At 32.1% G+C, this 21,493-nt stretch overlaps 1 protein-coding gene across 1 annotated transcript; it reads right to left on the bottom strand.

Moving 5' to 3' along the window:
- Positions 1 to 9,114: 9,114 nt before the first annotated feature.
- On the bottom strand, positions 9,115 to 18,454 carry LOC139491833 (uroporphyrinogen decarboxylase-like). The gene is made up of 10 exons (XM_071279724.1): positions 18,292 to 18,454; positions 16,885 to 16,990; positions 16,025 to 16,110; positions 15,275 to 15,373; positions 13,861 to 14,022; positions 12,684 to 12,845; positions 12,249 to 12,386; positions 10,290 to 10,390; positions 9,738 to 9,804; positions 9,115 to 9,296 (listed from the first exon to the last, which is right to left on the bottom strand). Exons 1-10 carry the CDS (start codon positions 18,313 to 18,315, stop codon positions 9,132 to 9,134), a joined length of 1,110 nt encoding a protein of 369 aa, XP_071135825.1. The 5' UTR covers positions 18,316 to 18,454; the 3' UTR covers positions 9,115 to 9,131.
- Positions 18,455 to 21,493: the final 3,039 nt, after the last annotated feature.

The following is a 21,493-nucleotide window of genomic DNA, read 5'->3' as shown; positions in this document are numbered from 1 at the left end:
CAGGTAGTTTTTCCAAATAAGGTAGAATGTCAGGATTCCACTTTGAAACTCCTGCGTATATCAGGATTTAACTATTCAAAGGCGGGTCCAGCGTTTTCGAAAGGGAGGAGCATAATTGTCAAAAAAATGAATATACACATAAGTTTGTATATGTTATCTTATATTTTCAAAATTTTATTTTATTTTAAACTAAAAAATTATATATACATCGTGAAAATATGAGATTTTTTAATTTTTTTTTAGGGCGATCAAAATGCTCAGTGCTCAGTGCGCCCCAGGATCCGCCATTGCTATTCATCTTATAAATGTCTAACATACATAGATGGAAGTTGAGATGTATATTCAATGTATTGACACACGGGCCCAATGAACAATTGTAAATAACAATATAAAATTGAACTATATTAGACTATTTTTTTTAACCATACTGCTTGAACTAAGCTTAAACAGTTTCAACAAAGTCTGTGTTCGATTTTCCTCAGGCCAAATCTGAACTGTACATATGACAGCATCTTTGATATGGTATGGTGTGATTTAAGAGGGTTTGATATGTAATTTGACTTCAATTTAGACATCAGTATGTTGTTTTCTTTTTCAAACATAATAATACTAATAAAGAAATAACAAACAGGATTAAGATTAATCTTTTTTAGTCAAAATTTTTAATACTTATTTTCAGAAGAAACAAACTTGTTTATCCCTTCAATTCCGAAATAAACTATTTGAAAAAAGGCCCCTACCTCTAAAAGATAAATTGTCGGTACCTAATTTTTTCTATATCTAAAAAATGAGATATTCAACTTAGCCATAAAAGAACACTTTAAAGAAGATATTTATAAACCTAATGCATTACCATAAGTTGAGGGTGCAATAATAGCATGAACTTCATAAGACTTGCCGTTCAGTCATGATTTTTCAATAAACAAAGATGTACCAGTTGACATCACATTTTCTTATTTATCCGAGTGTTAATGGGCGAGGCCGGACTGTAATGAGACTACTATAACACAGTTTTACACTATTGTGTAATATTAGCCAAAATAACAAGGAAATGTGTTATAAAACTATTTGAGCGATCATCTTATATGTAAATCCTATGACTTTTTGTACCAGAATGTTATATAATTTTATCATCAGTAACTATAATTGTTTGAGGTAGCCGGTATAATAACATATTATTATAAATGTTCCTAAAGGACAAATACTGAATTACATGTGCATAAACATTTAAATTTGAACTAAACAAATATAAATTACAAGCTTTAACGCAATAAAAGTGTTGTCCTTGTATTTATTTTTAACATAGGGCAATTCCGTGTTCACTAAGTGAAAAGGAAGAGACAGAAATGTGTTTTTGGTTTTATTCAGGCTGTGTTTACTCTGGGATGTCCTTAACAGTTACACTGCTGACTGTCATGGCGATTGCCAAATAAACAGATCTCCAGATGTAACAAACTGGATCCTAGTTATTAGTTTAAAACAAAACAGAAAACAATAAACTTGAGGACATGTGGTATGCCGCAAACATGAGGTGCAAAAATTGGTACACCATATCCTGATTTCGATAATTAATGTCTTTTCGGTGATGTTAGGAATATATATATACATGTATATATAAATATATATAACATTTGCTCTGGATATTGTATTGTGGTCAGACACAGGCTTCTGTTTGAATTTTATAAAATACCACGAAGGTTTGACAAAGTTATTGATAACTGAAAAAATGTTAACCACATACTGAATCTTAATGTTGACGCCGCCGGAACAATTTTACGACCTGCAATTACCAAAATACCATTCATCATTAATACAATGTCATTAAAAAAATCCATAAAACCTACCTGTAATCATTTTTCAAAATTTCTTATAATGAACAGTAAATTTCAAATATATCTTAACATAATTTCTTTTCTAAAATTAGAGTTTGATGCAGTATCTATTTAACTATGTAGTTAACTTACAATTTCTTTTAATTGAGCAATACAACTCTGAATTTGGATTATGATCAAATACTTGACATAGTATAGGATTCTGACGCTTAAAAAAATGAAATTGGACAATTACCTACTATTTATGGTCCAATATCCAAAATCTAAATACACAGTTAGCTATAGCATATCAAAGAACCACATACATGTATATTTATTTTTTGCTGAAATCAAACAAAGTTTAATTTTGGACCCCGATTTGAACCAACTTGAAAACTGGACCCACATTCAAATCTAAATGTAAGTTTATTTTTTTTATCCTTTTGACCTCAATGTGGATTAATAAAAAAAGGGGGTCCAAAATTCAAAATTTTAATTCATTGTCAGATTTCAATAAATTAATGAAACAAGAATTTAGTTTGAGGAGCTGGATGATTGAATACTCGCAAACATGGTAACTGTACTATTTGTTACACTAGTTCTACTTAAGTTGAAGGAAATATATGATTGAGTACTCACACACATGTTAAATCCTACTTCTGTTTCACCAGTTCAGTTAAGTTTAAGGAGCTGGAGGATTAAGTACTCCCAAATATGTTTAATACACCAGACGTGCTTAAGAAAAAGGAGCTGTAGGATTGTGACTCACAAACATGTTCAAACCTTCTTCTGTTTTACCAGTTCGTTTAGTTAAAGGAGTTGGAGGATTGAGTACTCACAAAAACGTTTAATCCTACTTTTGTTACATAACTCGTAATTTATAGAATGGAGCTAAATAATTGTATACTTATAGGTTTCATAACGAGTGAGAATTAGATATCGATTGATATCAACTCGAGTTATTTAATTTCAATAATAATAAACGAGCCTATGGCGAGTTTATTATTATTGAAATTAAATAAGATACGAAAAATATCTATTCACATGGGAGTTAGATAACAGGCCCCTACCATAAGAGAATCACAAATATGTTCAATCCTACTTTTGTTTCACCAGTTCATCTAGTTTAAGGAGCTGGATTATTGAGTACTCACAAACATGTTTAATACAACTTTTGTTTCACCAGTGCGTTTAGTTTCAGGAACTGGAGCTGGAGGATTGAGTACTCACAAACATGTTCAATCCTACTTTTATTTCAACAATTCGTTTAGTTTCAGGAGCTACAGTTTTGAGTACTCACAAACATGTTCGATCCTTCTTTTGTTTCACCAGTTCGTTTAGTACACGGAGCTTGATGATTGAGTACTTACAAACATGTATAGTCTGACTTTTGTTACATCAGTCGTAGTTTTAGAAAGGAGCTGTAAGATTGTGACTCGCAAACATTTTCAATCCTACTTTTGTTTTGTTTCATCAGTTCGTTTAGTTTCAGGAGCTACATCATGGGAACTCACAAATATGTTCAATCCTACTTTTGTTTTACCAGTTCGTTTAGTGCATGAAGCTTGAGGATTGGGTACTCACAAACATGTATTGTCCGACTTTTGTTGCATCAGTCGTAGTTTTAGAAAGAAACTAAATGATTGCATATTCACAAACATGTTCAATCGGAATCAATCGTACTTTTGTTTCACCAGCCTTTGTTTATAGAAAGGAGCTAGATGATTGTTCAATCTAACTGTTGTAACACCAGCTCATTAAGTTTAAGGAGCCGAAGGATTGTGTACTCACAAACATAGTTACTCCACTATTTGTTACACTAGTCCTAGTTAAGTTAAAAGTAGTATATGATTGAGTACTCAAACACATGTTAAATCCTACTTCTGTTTCACCAGTTTAGTTAAGTTTAAGGAGCTGGAGGGTTTAGTACTCCCAAATATGTTCAATACATCAGGCGTGCGTAAGAGAAAGGAGCTGTAGGATTGTGACTCACAAACATGTGCAATCCTTCTTCTGTTTTACCAGTTCGTTTAGTTAAAGGAGGATTAAAGTTTAAACCTACTTTTGTTACATCACTCGTAATTTATAGAAAAGAGCTGAATGATTGTATACTCACAAATTTGTTCAATCCTACGTTCGTTTAGATTAAAGAGCTGGAGTATTGAGTATCACAAACATGTTTAATACAACTTTTGTTTCACCAGTTCGTTTAGTTTAAGGAACTGGAGTATTGAGTACTTACAAACATGTTTAATCCAAATTTTGTTTCACCAGTTCGTTTAGTTTCAGGAGCTGAAAGATTGAGTACTCATAAACATGTAAAATCCTACTTGTGTTTCACAAGTTCGTTTAGTAAACGGGGCTTGAGAATTGATACTCACAAACATGTTAAGTCCGAATTTTGTTACATCAGTCGTAGTTTTAGAAAGGAACTGAAGGATTGTGACTCACAAACATGTTCAAACCTTCTTCTGTTTTACCAGTTCGTTAAGTTTAAGGAGTCGGAGGATTGCGTACTCACAAAAAAGTGTTATCCTACTTTTGTTACATCACTCGTAATTTATAGAAAGGAGCTGAATGATTGTGTACTCACACATATGTTCAATCCCACTTTTGTTTACCAGTTCGTTTAGTTAAAGGAGCTGAATGATTGTGTATTCACAAATATGTTTAATCCTGATTTTGTTTCACCAGTTCGTTTAGTTTAAGGAGCTGAAGGATTGAGTACTCATAAACAGGTAAAATCCTACTTGTGTTTCACCAGTTCGTTTAGTAAATGAAGCTTTAGAATTGAGTACTCACACACATGTATAGTCCGACTTTTGTTACATCAGTCGTAGTTTTAGAAAGGAACTGAAGGATTGCGACTAACAAACATGTTCAATCCTTCTCCTGTTTTAACAGTTTGTTAAGTTTAAGGAGTTGGAGGATTGAGTACTCACAAAAAAGTGTAATCCTACTGTTGTTACATCACTCGTAATTTATAGAAAGGAGCTGAATGATTGTTTACTTACAAATATGTTCAATCCTACTTTTGTTTTACCAGTTCGTTATGTTTAAGAAGCTGGAGTATAGAGTACTCAGAAACATGTTCAATCATACTTTTGTTTCACCAGTTCGTTTAGTTAATGGTGCTTGAGAATTGAGTACTCACAAACATGTATAGTCCGACTTTTGCTACATCAGTCGTAGTTTTAGAAATGAACTGAAGGATTGTGACTCACAAACATGTTCAATCCTTCTTCTGTTTCACCAGCTCATTAAGTTTAAGGAGTTGGAGGATTGAATACTCAAAAAAAATTGCAATCCTACTTTTGTTACATCACTCGTATTTTATAGAAAGGAGCTGAATGATTGTGTACTCGAAAATATGTTCAATCCTACTTTTGTTTCACCTGTTCATTAAGTTTAAGGAGCTGAAGGATTGTGTACTCACAAACATGGTCAATCCTACTGTTGTTTCACCAGTTCGTTTATTAAAAGGAGCTTGATGATTGGGTACTCACAAACATGTATAATCCTACTTTTGATACATCAGTTATAGTTTAGAGAAAGAAGATGAAGGATTGTGTATTCACAAACAAGTTCAATCGGAGCTAGATGATTGTTCAGTCCTACTGTTGTTACACCAGTTCGTTTAGTTGAAGGAGCTGAAGGATGTGTACTTACAAACATGTGCAATCCTACTTTTGTTTCACGAGTTCTTTAAGTTTAAGGAGATGATTGATTGCGTACTCACAAACATCATCAGTCTTTTTTGTTTGTTTCATGAGTTTTTGTTTCGAGAAAGGAACTAGAGGATTGAGTACTCACAAACATGCTCAATCCTCCTTTTGTTTCACCAGTTCGTTTAGTTTAAGGAACTGGAGGTTTGTGTACTCACAAACATGTTCAATCGGAATTAATCGTTCTTTTGTTTCACCTGTCTTTGTTTATAAAATGGAGCGAGTACTCACATGTTGAATCCTAATTTGTTTCACTGGTTTGTTAAGTTTAAAGAGCTGGAGGATTGAGTAATCACAAACATGTTTAATCCTACTTTTGTTACACTATCGTAGTTTAAACATAGCAGCTGAAGGATTATGTACTCACAAACATATTTAATCTTACTTTTGTTACACCAGTCCTTCTTTGAAGGAAGAGCTGAAGGATTGTGTACTTACAAACATGTAAAATCCTGTTTTTGTTTCACGAGTTCGTTTAGTTAAAGCAGCTTGAGATTGAGTACTCACAAATATGTTGAATCCTACTTTTGTTTCACGATTTCTTGTTTAGAGAAAGGAACTAGAGGATTGAGAACTCACAAAAATGTGCAATACCACTTTTGTTTCACCAGTTCGTTTAGTTTAATGAGCTGGATTATTGTGTTCTAAAAAATATGTTCAATAATCGGAATTAATCGTACTTTTGTTTCACCAGTCCTTGTTTATAAAATGGAGCTGATGAATCGAGTACTCACAAACATGTTTAATCCTAATGTGTTTCACCTGTTCGTTAAGTTTAAAGAGCTGACGGATAGAGTACACACCGACATGTTGGATCCTACTTTTGTTACACCAGTCATTGTTAAAAGAAAGGAGATGAAGGACTGAATACTCATAAACATGTTGAATCCTACTTTTGTTTCACCAGTTCGTTTAGTTTAAGGAACTGGAGGTTTGTGTACTCACAAACATGTTCAATCGGAATTAATCGTTCTTTTGTTTCACCTGTCTTTGTTTATAAAATGGAGCGAGTACTCACATGTTGAATCCTAATTTGTTTCACTGGTTTGTTAAGTTTAAAGAGCTGGAGGATTGAGTACTCACAAACATGTTTAATCCTACTTTTGTTACACTATCGTAGTTTAAACATAGCAGCTGAAGGATTATGTACTCACAAACATATTTAATCTTACTTTTGTTACACCAGTCCTTCTTTGAAGGAAGAGCTGAAGGATTGTGTACTTACAAACATGTAAAATCCTGTTTTTGTTTCACGAGTTCGTTTAGTTAAAGCAGCTTGAGATTGAGTACTCACAAATATGTTGAATCCTACTTTTGTTTCACGATTTCTTGTTTAGAGAAAGGAACTAGAGGATTGAGAACTCACAAAAATGTGCAATACCACTTTTGTTTCACCAGTTCGTTTAGTTTAATGAGCTGGACTATTGTGTTCTAAAAAATATGTTCAATAATCGGAATTAATCGTACTTTTGTTTCACCAGTCCTTGTTTATAAAATGGAGCTGATGAATCGAGTACTCACAAACATGTTTAATCCTAATGTGTTTCACCTGTTCGTTAAGTTTAAAGAGCTGACGGATAGAGTACACACCGACATGTTGGATCCTACTTTTGTTACACCAGTCATTGTTAAAAGAAAGGAGATGAAGGACTGAATACTCATAAACATGTTGAATCCTACTTTTGTTACAATAGTCCTTGTTTGGAGGAAGGAACTGAAAGGTTGAGTACTCACAAACATGTATAACCCAACTTTTGTTACACCAGTCCTTGTTTAGAGAAAGGAGCTGATGGAATGACTACTTACAAATGTCAAATCCTACTTTTGTTTCACCAGACCTTGTTTAGTTTGAGTAGCTGGAAGATGAAGTACTCACCAACATGTAAAATCATACTTTTGTTTCACATGTCCTTGTTTAGAGAAAGGAACTAGAGGATTGAGTACTCACAAAAATGTTCAATCCTACTTTTGTTTGACCAGTTCTAGTTTAAGTGTAAGGAGATAGATGATTAAGTACTCACAAACATGTAAAATCCTAATTTTGTTACACCAGTCGTAGTTTAGTTTAAGGAGCTGAAGGATTGAGTACTCACAAACATGTAAAATCCTTATTTTATTATGCTGTATCCTTTTTATCAAACTGTAGACTGAAACTCTTTGTATATGTACATATATATTCACCAGTCCCTTGTAATTTGTATCTTATAACACAGTTTTTTTGTTGTTGCGGAAATATGTAATGATTGGAACAATATCTTGATTGATTGATTGATTGATCTTAACACCCTTTGTTTTTGCAATATTACGCTATTTTGTGGTATTCAGTTTTTATCAATGGTTGAAGCCGCAGTGCAAGGAGAGAACCACATCTTCGTTAGGTAAACTGACAATCCTATTCAATCAAGATCAGAGTCAAAAGCACACACCACTTGCTGGACTAAAACTCACAACCTCAGTGTTGACAGGATAGCGATACAGTAGTTAGACTACTTAGACCAGTCAGCCACAGAGGCAACAAGAATATTTTGACTTTTACGATAACAGTGCTTAAGATATGTTATTATTGCATAGCAATATAATATTTCCCACAGAAAGTAACCAAAGGTTAGCGTGCAATAAATTCTAATATTGCACTAGTGCAATAAATCTTCAAAATTCATGATGTCATCAACAACAAAATCTTAGTTTAAACCATTTTTTACTTTCAAATATTATATTGCTATACAATAAAAGGGTTATTGCATGAATATTGGGAATATTGTTCCTCGCAAAACATATATAGCACTCGCAAGCTCGTGCAATATAAAATTCTACACAGGACAATATTCACCAATATTCATGCAATAACCCTATATTATTAGATGACTTTATTCCTGTAGTACATGAAAATTATTAAAATATTTAAATAGTTATATTTTGATTCACAACATGGTCAAGTATTAAGATTTTTTCCTAGTGTATTACAAAGAAAGACTATTCCCCACAGAGAACTGGCCCTGAAATGTTGATTTGACAAGTTTTAACATATTACCTAGCAATAATCTAAAATAATTTAAGAATATGAGGAAGAATTTGAAGAAGTGTTGAGATTGTATTTGAGTCTAATATAAAAAAAAAGACATTTCACTGTGTGTCTACAATTTTTCAAATGGTTGAAATTTCACTGGGTTGTTACTGATGGACATTGGGTTTAATGATAAGTATACAACAGGCAGCCAATAATATCAGATTATTACATGGCATTTTTCATATCGCATGTATTATCAACCCTAGGTTCAATATCAGCCCAAGAGCTGCATGGCTCGAGGACTGATAATACATGCGATATGAAAAATGACATGTTATGATCTTTTTATCATATGCTTCAACAATGGAGAAAAATAACAAATTCATATAGTGATCCTTTTACGTGGTTCCCAAATAGAAGTTCAAAGAGTGAAAAGTTGACTGATAAATTTTTCATATCAGCCTGCTAAGCACCAATTAGAAAAATATGGAATTTACTTTAATGTTATTCTATTATCATACAGTAAAAATCATATGTTATTTAGTCTAAGTATATGACAACAACAAATAAATGACTATCAGAATTTTTTTATAAAGTAGCATTAATTTCCTCTGAATACATGTGAACAGCGTCAACAAAAGTTTTAACATTTTCAAAGTTGATATCTTTATGTACTCCATGTCCTAAGTTAGCAATATAACGCTGTGTACCAAACTTTTCTACCATAGTTTTCACTTCATGCTTCAAATCATCCTGTAAATGAAAAAAAGTTACTGGTAAAAATCTAGAAATTTATCAGACATTATTCTACTGGAGATAAAATTCACAAATATCATTACAATAACTAAACATTACTTAAGTTCAATTTAATCTTTTTTTAGTTCAATTTATTTACATTAGTACCTTGCTAAAGTATTTAGGGATTTTCAGATTAAGAAATCAAAGGTTGCAAAGACAATGATGACAATGCAAGAAGGTAGAAGTGATCCCTAACATGTGATGCCAAGGCATAAAAAGTATTGCCTGTAAATGTTAAGCCACAATTCAGTTCAGAGCAACTCACAGATGCTAAAACTTCCTAGCTCAAAATAGTTGGGAAGAAGTTAGAAGTTGCAGATTCAAAAAATCAGTTTTAAGCTCATCATTGTATAAATATAATATAGACAGAAATTATAAAATTCAATTTGTATTTACCGGAGAAGCATACATCATACTTGGGTCCAAGTTCCCTTGAACTGTTATTCTTGAACCAATCATTCGCCTAGAAAAAGCATACATACAAAGATATCATATTAATTACTTTCAATCAGTACAAGTATAAAAGTGGGTAAAACTAATCTGTAATGAGACAGGCTATACTTAACTTATACACATAATCAAATATTTTGTATCATTTAACATTTTTCTCAAATTTAAGCATTTATATATCATTTCTAAAATAATTCTTTCTTTTTTTTAATAGTATCAGCGTGAAACTGAAACTGATTCTAATTAAATAATGAATTATCAAAACTAACCACATAACACCCATCAATAATTAAGATAGCACATTTGCTTTTTTTTATCTTGTTTTTTGTTTTTTCATATTTTTACAGAAATTTTACTTTGAAGAAATTTCCTATTTAACAATGTAACATCCATTTATGTTATGAGAAAACTTTATAACTTGTTATGTGATCCATAAAATCCTCTTTTGTTCTGAAGTTTTGTGAAATATTTTCTTTTTAGTCAAAATTAAAAACATACCTTGCATGTGCAGGCTTGATGGTCCAGTCTATACTCACTACATCATAACCACATTTAGACAAGTCTTCAAGAGCAAAATGTGCATCCTTTGCAAACACAGTCTATAATGAAACATATTGAAAATGAATAATATGATTTAAGTCTTGATGGGTTGTTTTATAATACATGTATTTCTTACTTATCAATGTGGAATGTTGACAAGGTATATTGTAGTTACAATTACATAAAGGTCATAAATTTTGCTTGAAAATAACCAAGTTCCCAAATTCTGTATATGTAGATACAAATTTCAAACAATTCCATAACAACAGGTTCACAACTTCAACATGTTTAAGAAATAATTGATGCCAGCTATACTTTATTGTAGTTTTAACATGGGTAGGCATTATATTCGTGATTATTTTTGCCAGAGCGATAGCGAGGGCTAAAATAACACGAATATAATGCCTACCCATGTTAAAACTACAATAAAGTATAGCTGGCATCAATTATTTCGATTCTGATTAGGACAATTACGGTAATTTCTATGTTCGCTGTGTATAAGTGCACCGTATTTGTTTTGGCTCTTCCATCAACCTTCCTGTCGATTTTTATCCAACTAGTTCAAACCAGTTTAATTTCGCAAAGTTGTATTTCTAAAATTCAAAATTGAAACAGAAATGAACAAATTAATTTATTAACTAAAACAATATTTGTGTCACAATATAACAGAAAAGTTATATTAAAACAGTCTTTTCCTTTGAGGTCAATTTCTGACACGCACATACACCTTATCGCTATTTGTCCGCCATTGCTGGAAATCACACAGGTTCCCGTAAAATTTTGACGTCATAAAACAAAATGTCTGACGCCACAATGGAAAAGTGATTGTTGTTGACGTCAAAAGTTCAAGCGGACGGGTCAGCCGGGAATAGCGATAAGGTGTATTTTCAAGGCAGTTGTCAATGGCGGTGGACGCACAAGGAGAATCGGGTAGGTCTTTATTTACTAAATTAATCGTAAATATTCCGCCGGTTAATATTGTAGCATTGGTAAATATGTTCATATCTGATAGAGGATTCCTTGATAAAGTTGTGCTGACATTGGAGACTTGGCAGGAGGGGCCCTTTGACAGAGATCCATTTATACTTGCGGTGGCTACACCTTGTAAAGTTGATCAAAGCCAAAGGGCACGCCTTTGTGCCTCTGACGATTTCAAATGTTGTATTAAATGATGATTGAAACTAATACTGGGCGACAATCTTGTTGCATTTGTAAAATGGATTGGAAACCTTGGTGGTATATTGGTAATTACGCCTATTTTTTTTTATAGGAGAATGGGGTTCGATTCCCTGCTAGGGTCAATCCATTTTATCAGAAATATGAAACAATTTTGTCATTTCAGTACAACAGTAATAATAACCTATACTTTATTTTATATTTTATCGTCGGAACATATGTTTCAATGAAATTATTATATACAATACAATGACATGCCTTTTTAACGGGAGATATGAAACGTGTTTTTCAGAGGGAGGGGTTTTGAAATTAGAACAGCCAACATGAACGTTGTGGTATCTAGGTCAAATATGTCAATTACGAATTGTAACACATTGTTGCCATTGTAAAAGTATTAGTAACAAAATGTGTATCATTTTATTGTTTGAAAGTGTTTTAATTTAAGGAAATACATTAAATGCATACCAATTTGACGAAATTCATTTTTCTGCCGTAGTCAATATACGCATGTGCAAACTAATTTTATTGGATAATAAAGTATGGTTTCTTTACAAAGCTAAAGAAGCACGTCATATTAGAATACAGAATTAAATTTAAACATGAGATAGCCACAGGAATAATTATATGTGGTTGAGCCTTTTATACATTATTTCTTATCCATACCAATGGGAGAAAACTCCTTTTATAAAATGAACTAGATAAATATTACTTTCACATGGGAGATAATTCTTATTTACTTACCATTGGAACCAGTTCAATGTGCTGATCATTTAACTTTTCCCTAACACAATAAGCAATTTCTCTGAGATATGGAAGGGCAAACTTATTAAACTGATATGGTCCTAACTCTCCGGCACAGCTATCAAACACTTGTAATAACTAATAAAAAAAATATTAAAAAGTCACAATTTTGTTAATAACTACATACAAGCTACAATTTTCCCCCTTCTCTAAGAATGGATCTATTGGTTTTTAAATGGGATAGCTGTCTTTGTAATAAATCCTTAATAGTTTGTATTGCAAGTTTAATGTTTTATATTATGTCCCCTCAATATAAATATTCTTCATTTCTCTTTTTTTTTTAAATCATAAACTTTTCATACAGTATGCACCATAAACAAATATCATAGATACAAAAATGTACTTTTAAAATACAAGTACAATACAAATACTTACTTGAGCACCAGCTTTGACTTGAGCTACCAGATAATCCACAGTTTTAGATGTTAAGAGTTGTAAGAGTTGTCGACTAGCATCAGGATACTGAACCAGCCATCTCCTAGCTTTGGGTAATGGAGATGATGAACCACCTTCTATCATGAACTTCATTATAGTCCACTAGCAAATAATATTAAACACTTGATTATTTTATCATGAAGACATTATATCTATATAATATGGTAACAATATGTAATCAAGTACATAAGAAATAATTCTATTCTTATTTGTCTTTCTCATCTCTAAGTACAATGCACATTCCAGTGTTTCACGTCACCAGCAACAGATTAGAATGATGATTTTACATAGTTAAAAACTAAAATTAAACTTGTTAATTATGTATGTTATATTGGCAGTATGCTGTTTAAAGACTCTTGTTTCTTTGAACTACAGACTTTGATACTTTTGAGTTGTTAACTTTTTAGTTTTAAGTTTGCTCATAACAAGTCAGTAGAAGATTTACTTTCATCTATTGCAAAATAATATAAATTATGACTTAATTATAATTTAATAATAGGAGATAACAATTAAGCAAAGCTGCAAGGGAAAAGAAACCAAGTTCTTTCTTTCCTACATATTTGCTTCTTTCAGGAAAAACTTTTATCCAAAGAACTATAGATAACACTATCGAGGGCCCTCATGGGGTTTTTGATTATGTGATTACTTGGCCGTTTTTTTAATGATTATTTGATTATTAAGCCAAATATTTCATGATTATTTGATTACCTAGGACTGTATTTTTAGTTTATGATTATTTGATTACTAAAGATAAGCAAATATTAAATGATTATGTGATTATATTGGCAAAAAAATGGTGATTATGTGATTACTAGGACCCCCCCATGAGGGGCCTCACTATCATTACTTCAAATTATTATTTATTTCTTAGTTGTCCTTTCACTTATGGATGTTAATTTATGAACCTTGTTAAAAAAAACCTTTGTCTAGAGTGTTCTTTATATTCAATTTTGTATCAAGACTTGCACCTAAAAAATAAATAAAACATGCTTTCATTAGAAATTCATTTTGTGGCCTCAGTAAAGCATGAAAATAACAATACTGATTAATTACCCCCTTTTCCATTCCCCCAAAACCAAACTAAATATTATTCTATCTTATTAAGTTAAGTACTTACAGGAGCACCAGCAAAACCAATTAAAGGGACTTTCCCTTCAAGTGTCTGTCTTGTAAGAGTGATAGCATCCATCACATAATGTAACTCTTGTGTTACATCTACTACTGTGTTAAGTTTGTTCAGATCTTCTGGGGTGTTAAGTAGAAAATCAAATATCATACCCTGAAAGAAAAAAAGAAAAAACTTTTAATTAATGTATTGATAGTTATCAAAGGTACCAGGATTATAATTTAGTACGCCAGACGCGCGTTTCGTCTACATAGACTCATCAGTGACGCTCATATCGAAATAGTTATAAACCAAACAAATACAAAGTTGAAGAGCATTGAGGATCCAAAATTCCAAAAAGTTGTGCCAAATACGGCTAAGGTAATCTATGCCTGGGATAAGAAATCCTTAGTTTTTCGAAAAATTAAAAGTTTTGTAAACAGGAAATTTATAAACATGACCACATAATTGATATTCATGTCAACACCGAAGTGCTGACTACTGGGCTGGTGATACCCTCGGGGACGAAACGTCCACCAGCAGAGGCATCGACCCAGTGGTGTAAATAGTTATCAAAGGTACCAGGATTATAATTTAGTACGCCAGACGCGCGTTTCGTCTACATAGACTCATCAGTGACGCTCATATCGAAATAGTTATAAACCAAACAAATACAAAGTTGAAGAGCATGACAGTGAGAGTTTTTAGTATTCTATGTTAAATATCCAAAACCGTATTATTTAATCTATTCAAAATACTTTTATTACAAAAAGTAAAAGAAAAATATATAAATAAAATAGATTTCTGCACACAATTACTACATGTCAGTCATTATAAATCATTGAATTTCTAATTATAAAGTACTTTTTTTACTCTTTCAATGTGTTTTTCTTTTTTTTCGATTTTTCTTGAAACACTCTTGCATTGATATATACCTGATCTGATCTCTATACATGTTGTTTTTATTGATTTAATGCTATTGAAAATGAATATCATATTATTTTACATTGTCCTGTTTATAATGATCTTCGACAAGTTCTTTTTATTGAGTCTCTTATAATTGATGAACATTTTAATAGTTTTATCGATTGTCAGAAAATGTTTTTTTATTGTCCAATCAATATATTATAAGATTATGTGCCAAAACCTGTAATTTTATTCTGAAAAGTTTTATATTGTAAATAATAATTTAATACTTTTGTTATATAATTTTATCATTCAGGTTTAGTATTTTTTATGTACATAAATATTGTTTTAGTTGATTATCATCTCTCACAAATCTGTACAGATTGGCTTATGTATACAAAATGTTTCTTTTATAAATGAATTGTGTAATTTTATACATAAGGTGAGACATAAATAAAATATTGAATTGAATTGTTATTCTAAATGAAAATGAACAAAAAGACCCAATTAATGTTCTTACCTTCCCGTCTTCAATTTCTATGCCAACTCCTAAGGCTTGAGGAATCACCAGAATGTCTGAGAAAATGATGGCTGCATCAAGGTCAAATCTTTTCAATGGCTGCAATAAAATTAATATTAATATGAGAGTCTGGATAGAATAGAAAATAAAAGGTAAAAAAATAGAGAAGAGAAAACAATAGTCTAAGAGCTCAAAGAAAAAAGCTATTATAGGAGTTAAAATATAACAAATTATGAATAATGAATGCCTAAGATAGGGCCTGCTCTAGTCATGCTTTTAGTGATTTCCTTTATATTCAACCAATTTTTTTCCACAATAGAGGGACAGGGCCTGGCCCCCGATAAATTTGCCTCTGTTTTTGTTAGGATTGAACAAGTTACATCTAAAATGTCCAATTCCAGAATAAAATTTTCATGAAATTTATCTGTTATTAAGAATGAGAACTCCATCAAAGGTACTGTTCAAGGTTAACATTACATTTTCTCTCAAGGAGTAACCATAGTTTTTCAGTCAGTCATGAGTTTTCCCATATCTTTTGTCTGTAATCAAAAATGGAGAAATTCAAGATGGATCCTAAACTGAATATGTTAATAGACATAAAACCAACATTTTTTTATTCACTTGCAAAAGTGAATCCAATTAAATATATCTACAAAAAGATTTCATGACATCCCTTTACAAAATATTATTTCTAATCATAACTGCAATATTTTTGTGATCATATCCTAAAGTCTTTTATTTCTCAATTACCTGTAAAGTGATTTCACAGGCCATACTAGGTGTCCTAACCATCTCAAAAAATGAAACAGAATTATCTTTCTTAAATTGGTTGTATTCTGAAAAAGAAAGAAATACTTTTTACCATACTGACATCAGTACAGCTACATGTAAGATTAAACAGTTCTAGATTATTGAGAAGATATCATATGTTCCAAACTCTGTTACTTTGCATGTGTAGTACACAGTCATGCAAATTTGAATTTCTGAAAATGTACTGATATTAAGTTTACTTATATTTCCAAATTTACACAGACACAGATAATTGAATAACTGCTTGTGTTTTAAGACATCACAAAATGCAAGTAAGTTGAAAGACAGGGATAAAAATTAAATTACAATTTGATTCCAAATAATTTATGAGTGATAGTGACCAAGTATGGTTACAAATGTCCATTGGAGTCAAAGATGATAATATTTATAAAACACTTCATGAATGATGGTAAATAACAGTCAGAGACCAAGGGATGAGAAAGACTTACATGGCGTGACATGGGCCATTTGGAACAAGTGAGCTAAAATAGAGGTAAATGCTTTTCTTAAAAGTGGATAGACAGACAGAGGAATCAAAAAACAAATATGTATATCCAGCAAGGTTTATAAAACCCTGAATACACATAATTCAGAATGGCAATTCCATTCCAGTGGATGAGACATATATTCCAGATTGATCACATGCTGGGACTTCAGTGCAATGCTTTGGATCACCGCATGAAGGCTTGAATTGAATGGTGTTAAAAAACAATTAAATCTGGAAAATTGCAATTTAATTCTATATACCTTTAGTACAAATGTAGTTATGAATGTAAATGTAGTATGAAGGGATTGAATACCTGGAAGATAACGGCCTGCTTGTCTCATTAACCATACTGGAACACGTTCTGTTTTCTCTCCTTTTGCTGCCCGTAAAATCAAATCATTTTTCATTGGTGGGAAAAACTAAAAAATAAACAAAAATAAATACAGAGCTACTGTGGGAATGGCTTTTTCCTCAGTTTGGATCAAGATAGAGAACCTCAATGAAATGCTTAAGATATGCTGATAGATAGGTGTTAAATATGATGGGAAAGGCTACGTAAGGAAAGCACATGTTTTTGTTTGCAAAACATTAATATCTAAAAGAAAAAAAGAAAAAAAGGAGATAGCCCATGGTTAATCACAGGGGAGTGTTTAGTTGGTAAGACTTTTTATATATAGGATAGTGATCGCCATCAACAGTAAACTACCTTATTTCATATAAGATAGTGACTGCCATTGAGAGTAAACACCTTATTTGACCCACTATAAAAACAAGTCCTTTCTGCTTAATTTTATAAAAATAAGGAGATGTGGATAATAAACTTTATATACTGTTTACTTAACAGTTAAAAAATGGGTCTTATCTGTTTTCCTTCTTATGCGGGAAATCCTATAATATAAGACTCCAAAGGTTCATATGCATATGCATTCAATATTTTTAATCTAGTTATTTTTTTTCTTTTTACTTAATGTGGACCTTGGCGTTCAACATATCAATATAGTAAAAACAAGAATGTGTCCTAAGTACAGGGATGCCAAACTCGCACTATCAATTTCTATGTTCAGTGGATTGTGAAATTGGGGTAAAAACTCTAATTTGGCATTAAAAGTAGAAAGATCATATCATAGGGAACATGTGAACTAAGTTTCAAGTTGATTGGACTTCAACTTCATCAATAACTACCTTGACCAAAAACTTTAACCTGAAGTGGGATGAACAAACAGACAGACGAACAGACCCACAGACCAGAAACCATAATGCCCCTGTACTATCGTAGGTGGGGCATAACAATATCCGATAAAAACGGTGAATGCAAATGATATGAACCTTCAAAATCTTATTACATAGGACTAGTTAAACACAAGGACATTTATATAAAAAAGGATCCCTTACCATAATAGAATCTTTAAATTTAAAGCCAACTCTGTTACATTTTTAAGACTCAAAATTTGTTCTGAATCCTCACCCTTTATCTGTTTATGGTATAAGTAAGTCCAAATAATTATGACATCATGTAAGGCTATTCTAATATAATTATGTTTTGATATCATAATTATTTGGACTAGTTATAAGTTTATAATTTGTTGTTTTACCTAATTTGGACTAGGTATACCAGTTTTAAATAATTTGTTATTTTACGTAATCTGTGAAAACTAAAACTTTCAACCATATGGTACAAAAATAATTTATGACGATATAATGATGTTAAGAAATATCAAACCTGTGTTATCAAAGGAGCTGCCATGACAGGTTAGTTGTTTTCTCTGTGAAAAAGTAGGTAAGCAGTGATATATTTAAACGAACATTCTGTCTGTCAACGTGTTGTTGTTTACATGTAGAATAACCTCCCTTTTCGGCTTTTCACTTCCGTTAATGAAGATTGCGATACAATCTACCTTGCAGTGCGAAGGTGTCTTCGTAGAGGTCCGCCATATCAAATAAAATCAAATATTTTATTATTCCAATTATGATCCCACAGGGAGCATTTCCATTTACAATTATGATAGTAACGACATTGCACAGTATAGAACTTGACTTGACAGATATTATAAAAGACAAATGAAAAAAGCATAATAACTAAAATACAATAAAAGTACATTTGAGTATTTTTTTTCTCTCTTCTATATTATGTTTCTGATACCATCATTATTTCTATGTCCAGCAGTGCAAAAATAAAAAAATAAATTATTACAATATTGAACAAACTTAAATTACTGTCAATAAAGATGAAAAATTTGTTCATCTACAGGAGACACCAAGGGACGGTGCTTTAGGATATTGCGATAGGCAATAACAGCAGAGTAAATTCATGTTACTAGTATATAGGAAAAGTCATGGTTGTGGAGAAAGCTTAAGGTTTATGACCCCTTCTGTAGCCATTTTTGTACGAACTTTTCAAACTTCAATTGAATCAAAACTACAGATATAATGAATAATAGAGATAGGCCATTTTGAACATATACCAAGGGGAAACTTGATGCAAAGCATTATTATTTACTGCTTCATTACATTTAATAGAAAAAGAGTACTTTGTGGCAAATAAACCAAGATTTTTACAGAAAATCCACAGCCTTTAATACAGAATTTTTTGTTCTAAGATTTGAAACATAGATTACTCACTTGCTTTTCTATGATGTGCTAGTGTTTATTTTTTACAAAAAGTTCTAACCAACCTGTATATTCCAAAATACATCGTGCTGAGTCACTAAAGTCGAGCGCACCCTAAAAGGTGTACTTGATTTTGGCCATATTTATACTTGTCTTCACCAATAACTACATTTATAAACTTGTTTTAAGGAAATCAATGCTAGCACTACATGCAATAATCCTTTATCTATCAGTCATCAAATTGCCAAATATGAGAGTACAAGGATAAAGGCTGTGGATTTTCTATAAAAATCTTGATTTATTCGCCACAAAGTCCTCTTTTTCTATTAAATGCAATGGAACAGTAAAAAATAATGCTTTGCATCAAGTTTCCCCTTGGAATATGTACAAAATGGCCTATCTCTATTATTCATTATATCTGTAGTTTTGATACAATTGAAGTTTGATAAGTGCGTACAAAAATGGCTACAGAAGGGTACATAAACCTTAAGCAGCTTGTACTGGTTTTCCCATACTTGTGGTCCACAAATCTGAAAATAAATAATTAATATTATTATTTATTTTTGCAAAATGCTACTGTACACTTTGACTGTAATGGCTTGAATGACTTAAAACCACCTGAGTTCACTCGTACATGAACTCAATATCCCAATCGAACCGACCTTACTATAATTAACCAAACACGTGTTAACTATAAACAAATAACATTTTACATGTTCGATTATGTACAACTTTGATAAATACATATATATTTCGGCTCAAACAATGCCTATCATCGATCGAGAAAAAACAAAAATATGACTAATATGCATAACTCTGACCCAATAAAAACATCATTTTTAACGACGGTAATTAATGAGGAATAATAATCAAAATTCGGGACGAGAATTGACAAAAAAAAATTATATTAAAAAACACAAGTAAACTGTTCATAGAAATATGTCGTATCAAAATTACCGTTGAGAAAACTATCGACTTTAACAATGACGTACGTAGTTGTAATCAACTACATTGTATAGTTATGTGACTCTACTCAAAGAAAACACCATGTAGTTAGGGTACCTGTAGTTAGCTGCAAAAGATTCCAAAATGATAGATTGTAAAATAATTCGAACGTGAAAACGACAACAGATTTGATGAGGGGGTCTTTGATGTATAATCCTATTTATAAGCTCTCAACCCTCAGTGGCGGATCCAGAACTTTTCCTAAGGGGGGCCCGCTGACTGACCTAAGAGGGGGGCCGCTCCAGTCATGCTTCAATGATTCCCTATATAATCAACCAATTTTTTCCCACGAAAGGGGGGGGGGCGGGCCCCCCCAGCGCCCCCCCCCCTTGGATCCGCCTATGACCCTATCATAACGTAGGACAAGAAAGTGTAAATCAAACTAGAAACATTAGTTGAAAAAGTCCCGACTCTTTAGAACTGACAAAATACAGCAAGAGAGCACACGCTGACATGTCTCGTCTGCTTTTATTACTTATGATCATTGAATACATGTTGAACGTCTGTAATATGAAGATGTCACCGTACAAGTATCACTGAACTTAACATTATCAATGTTCTATTAAAAATGAGATAACGGTCAGATAAACCATACTAGACAGACATGTTCACCACACAATCATTTCATACACCAAATATAGTGGTCCTATCCCTTTAATAGTGCATGCCAATCAGATCAAACAACAAAACCTAACATTAAACAAGAGTGCACACGCTGAAATGTCCCGTCTTCTATACTAATCATTGATATTATGTTGATAGTCCTAAGTATAAAGCTAAGCTTTATTACAACGGTCACATAAACTTAACATTAACCAAGATAACTAAACAAAGACCAATGAACCTTGAAAATGAGGTCAAGGTCAGATGAACCATGCTAGGCAGACATGTACAGCTAACAATGCTTCTATACAACATATATAGTTGACCCATTACTTATAGTTTAAGAAAAATAGACCAAAACACAAAAACTTAACACTGTGCAATGAACCGTGAAAATGTGGTCACGGTCAAATAAAACCTGCGGGACTGACAAAGATCATAAAATGTTTCCATACACCTAATATAGATGACCTATGGCATATAGTATTAGATAAAAAGACCAAAACTCAAAAACTTAACTTTGACCACTGAACCATGAAAATGAGGTCAAGGTCACATGACATCTGCCCGCTAGACATGTACACCTTACAATCATTCCATACAACAAATATAGTAGACCTATTGCATATAGTATGAGAAAAACAGACCAAAACACAAAAATTTAACTATAACCACTGAACCATGAAAATGAGGTCAACGTCAGATGA

This window comes from Mytilus edulis, chromosome 1 (genome assembly GCF_963676685.1).
Source record: "Mytilus edulis chromosome 1, xbMytEdul2.2, whole genome shotgun sequence".
NCBI lineage: Eukaryota > Metazoa > Mollusca > Bivalvia > Mytilida > Mytilidae > Mytilus > Mytilus edulis.
The sequence above is the reverse complement of the archived record's forward strand: the minus strand, read 5'-3'. Positions and strand labels throughout refer to the sequence as shown.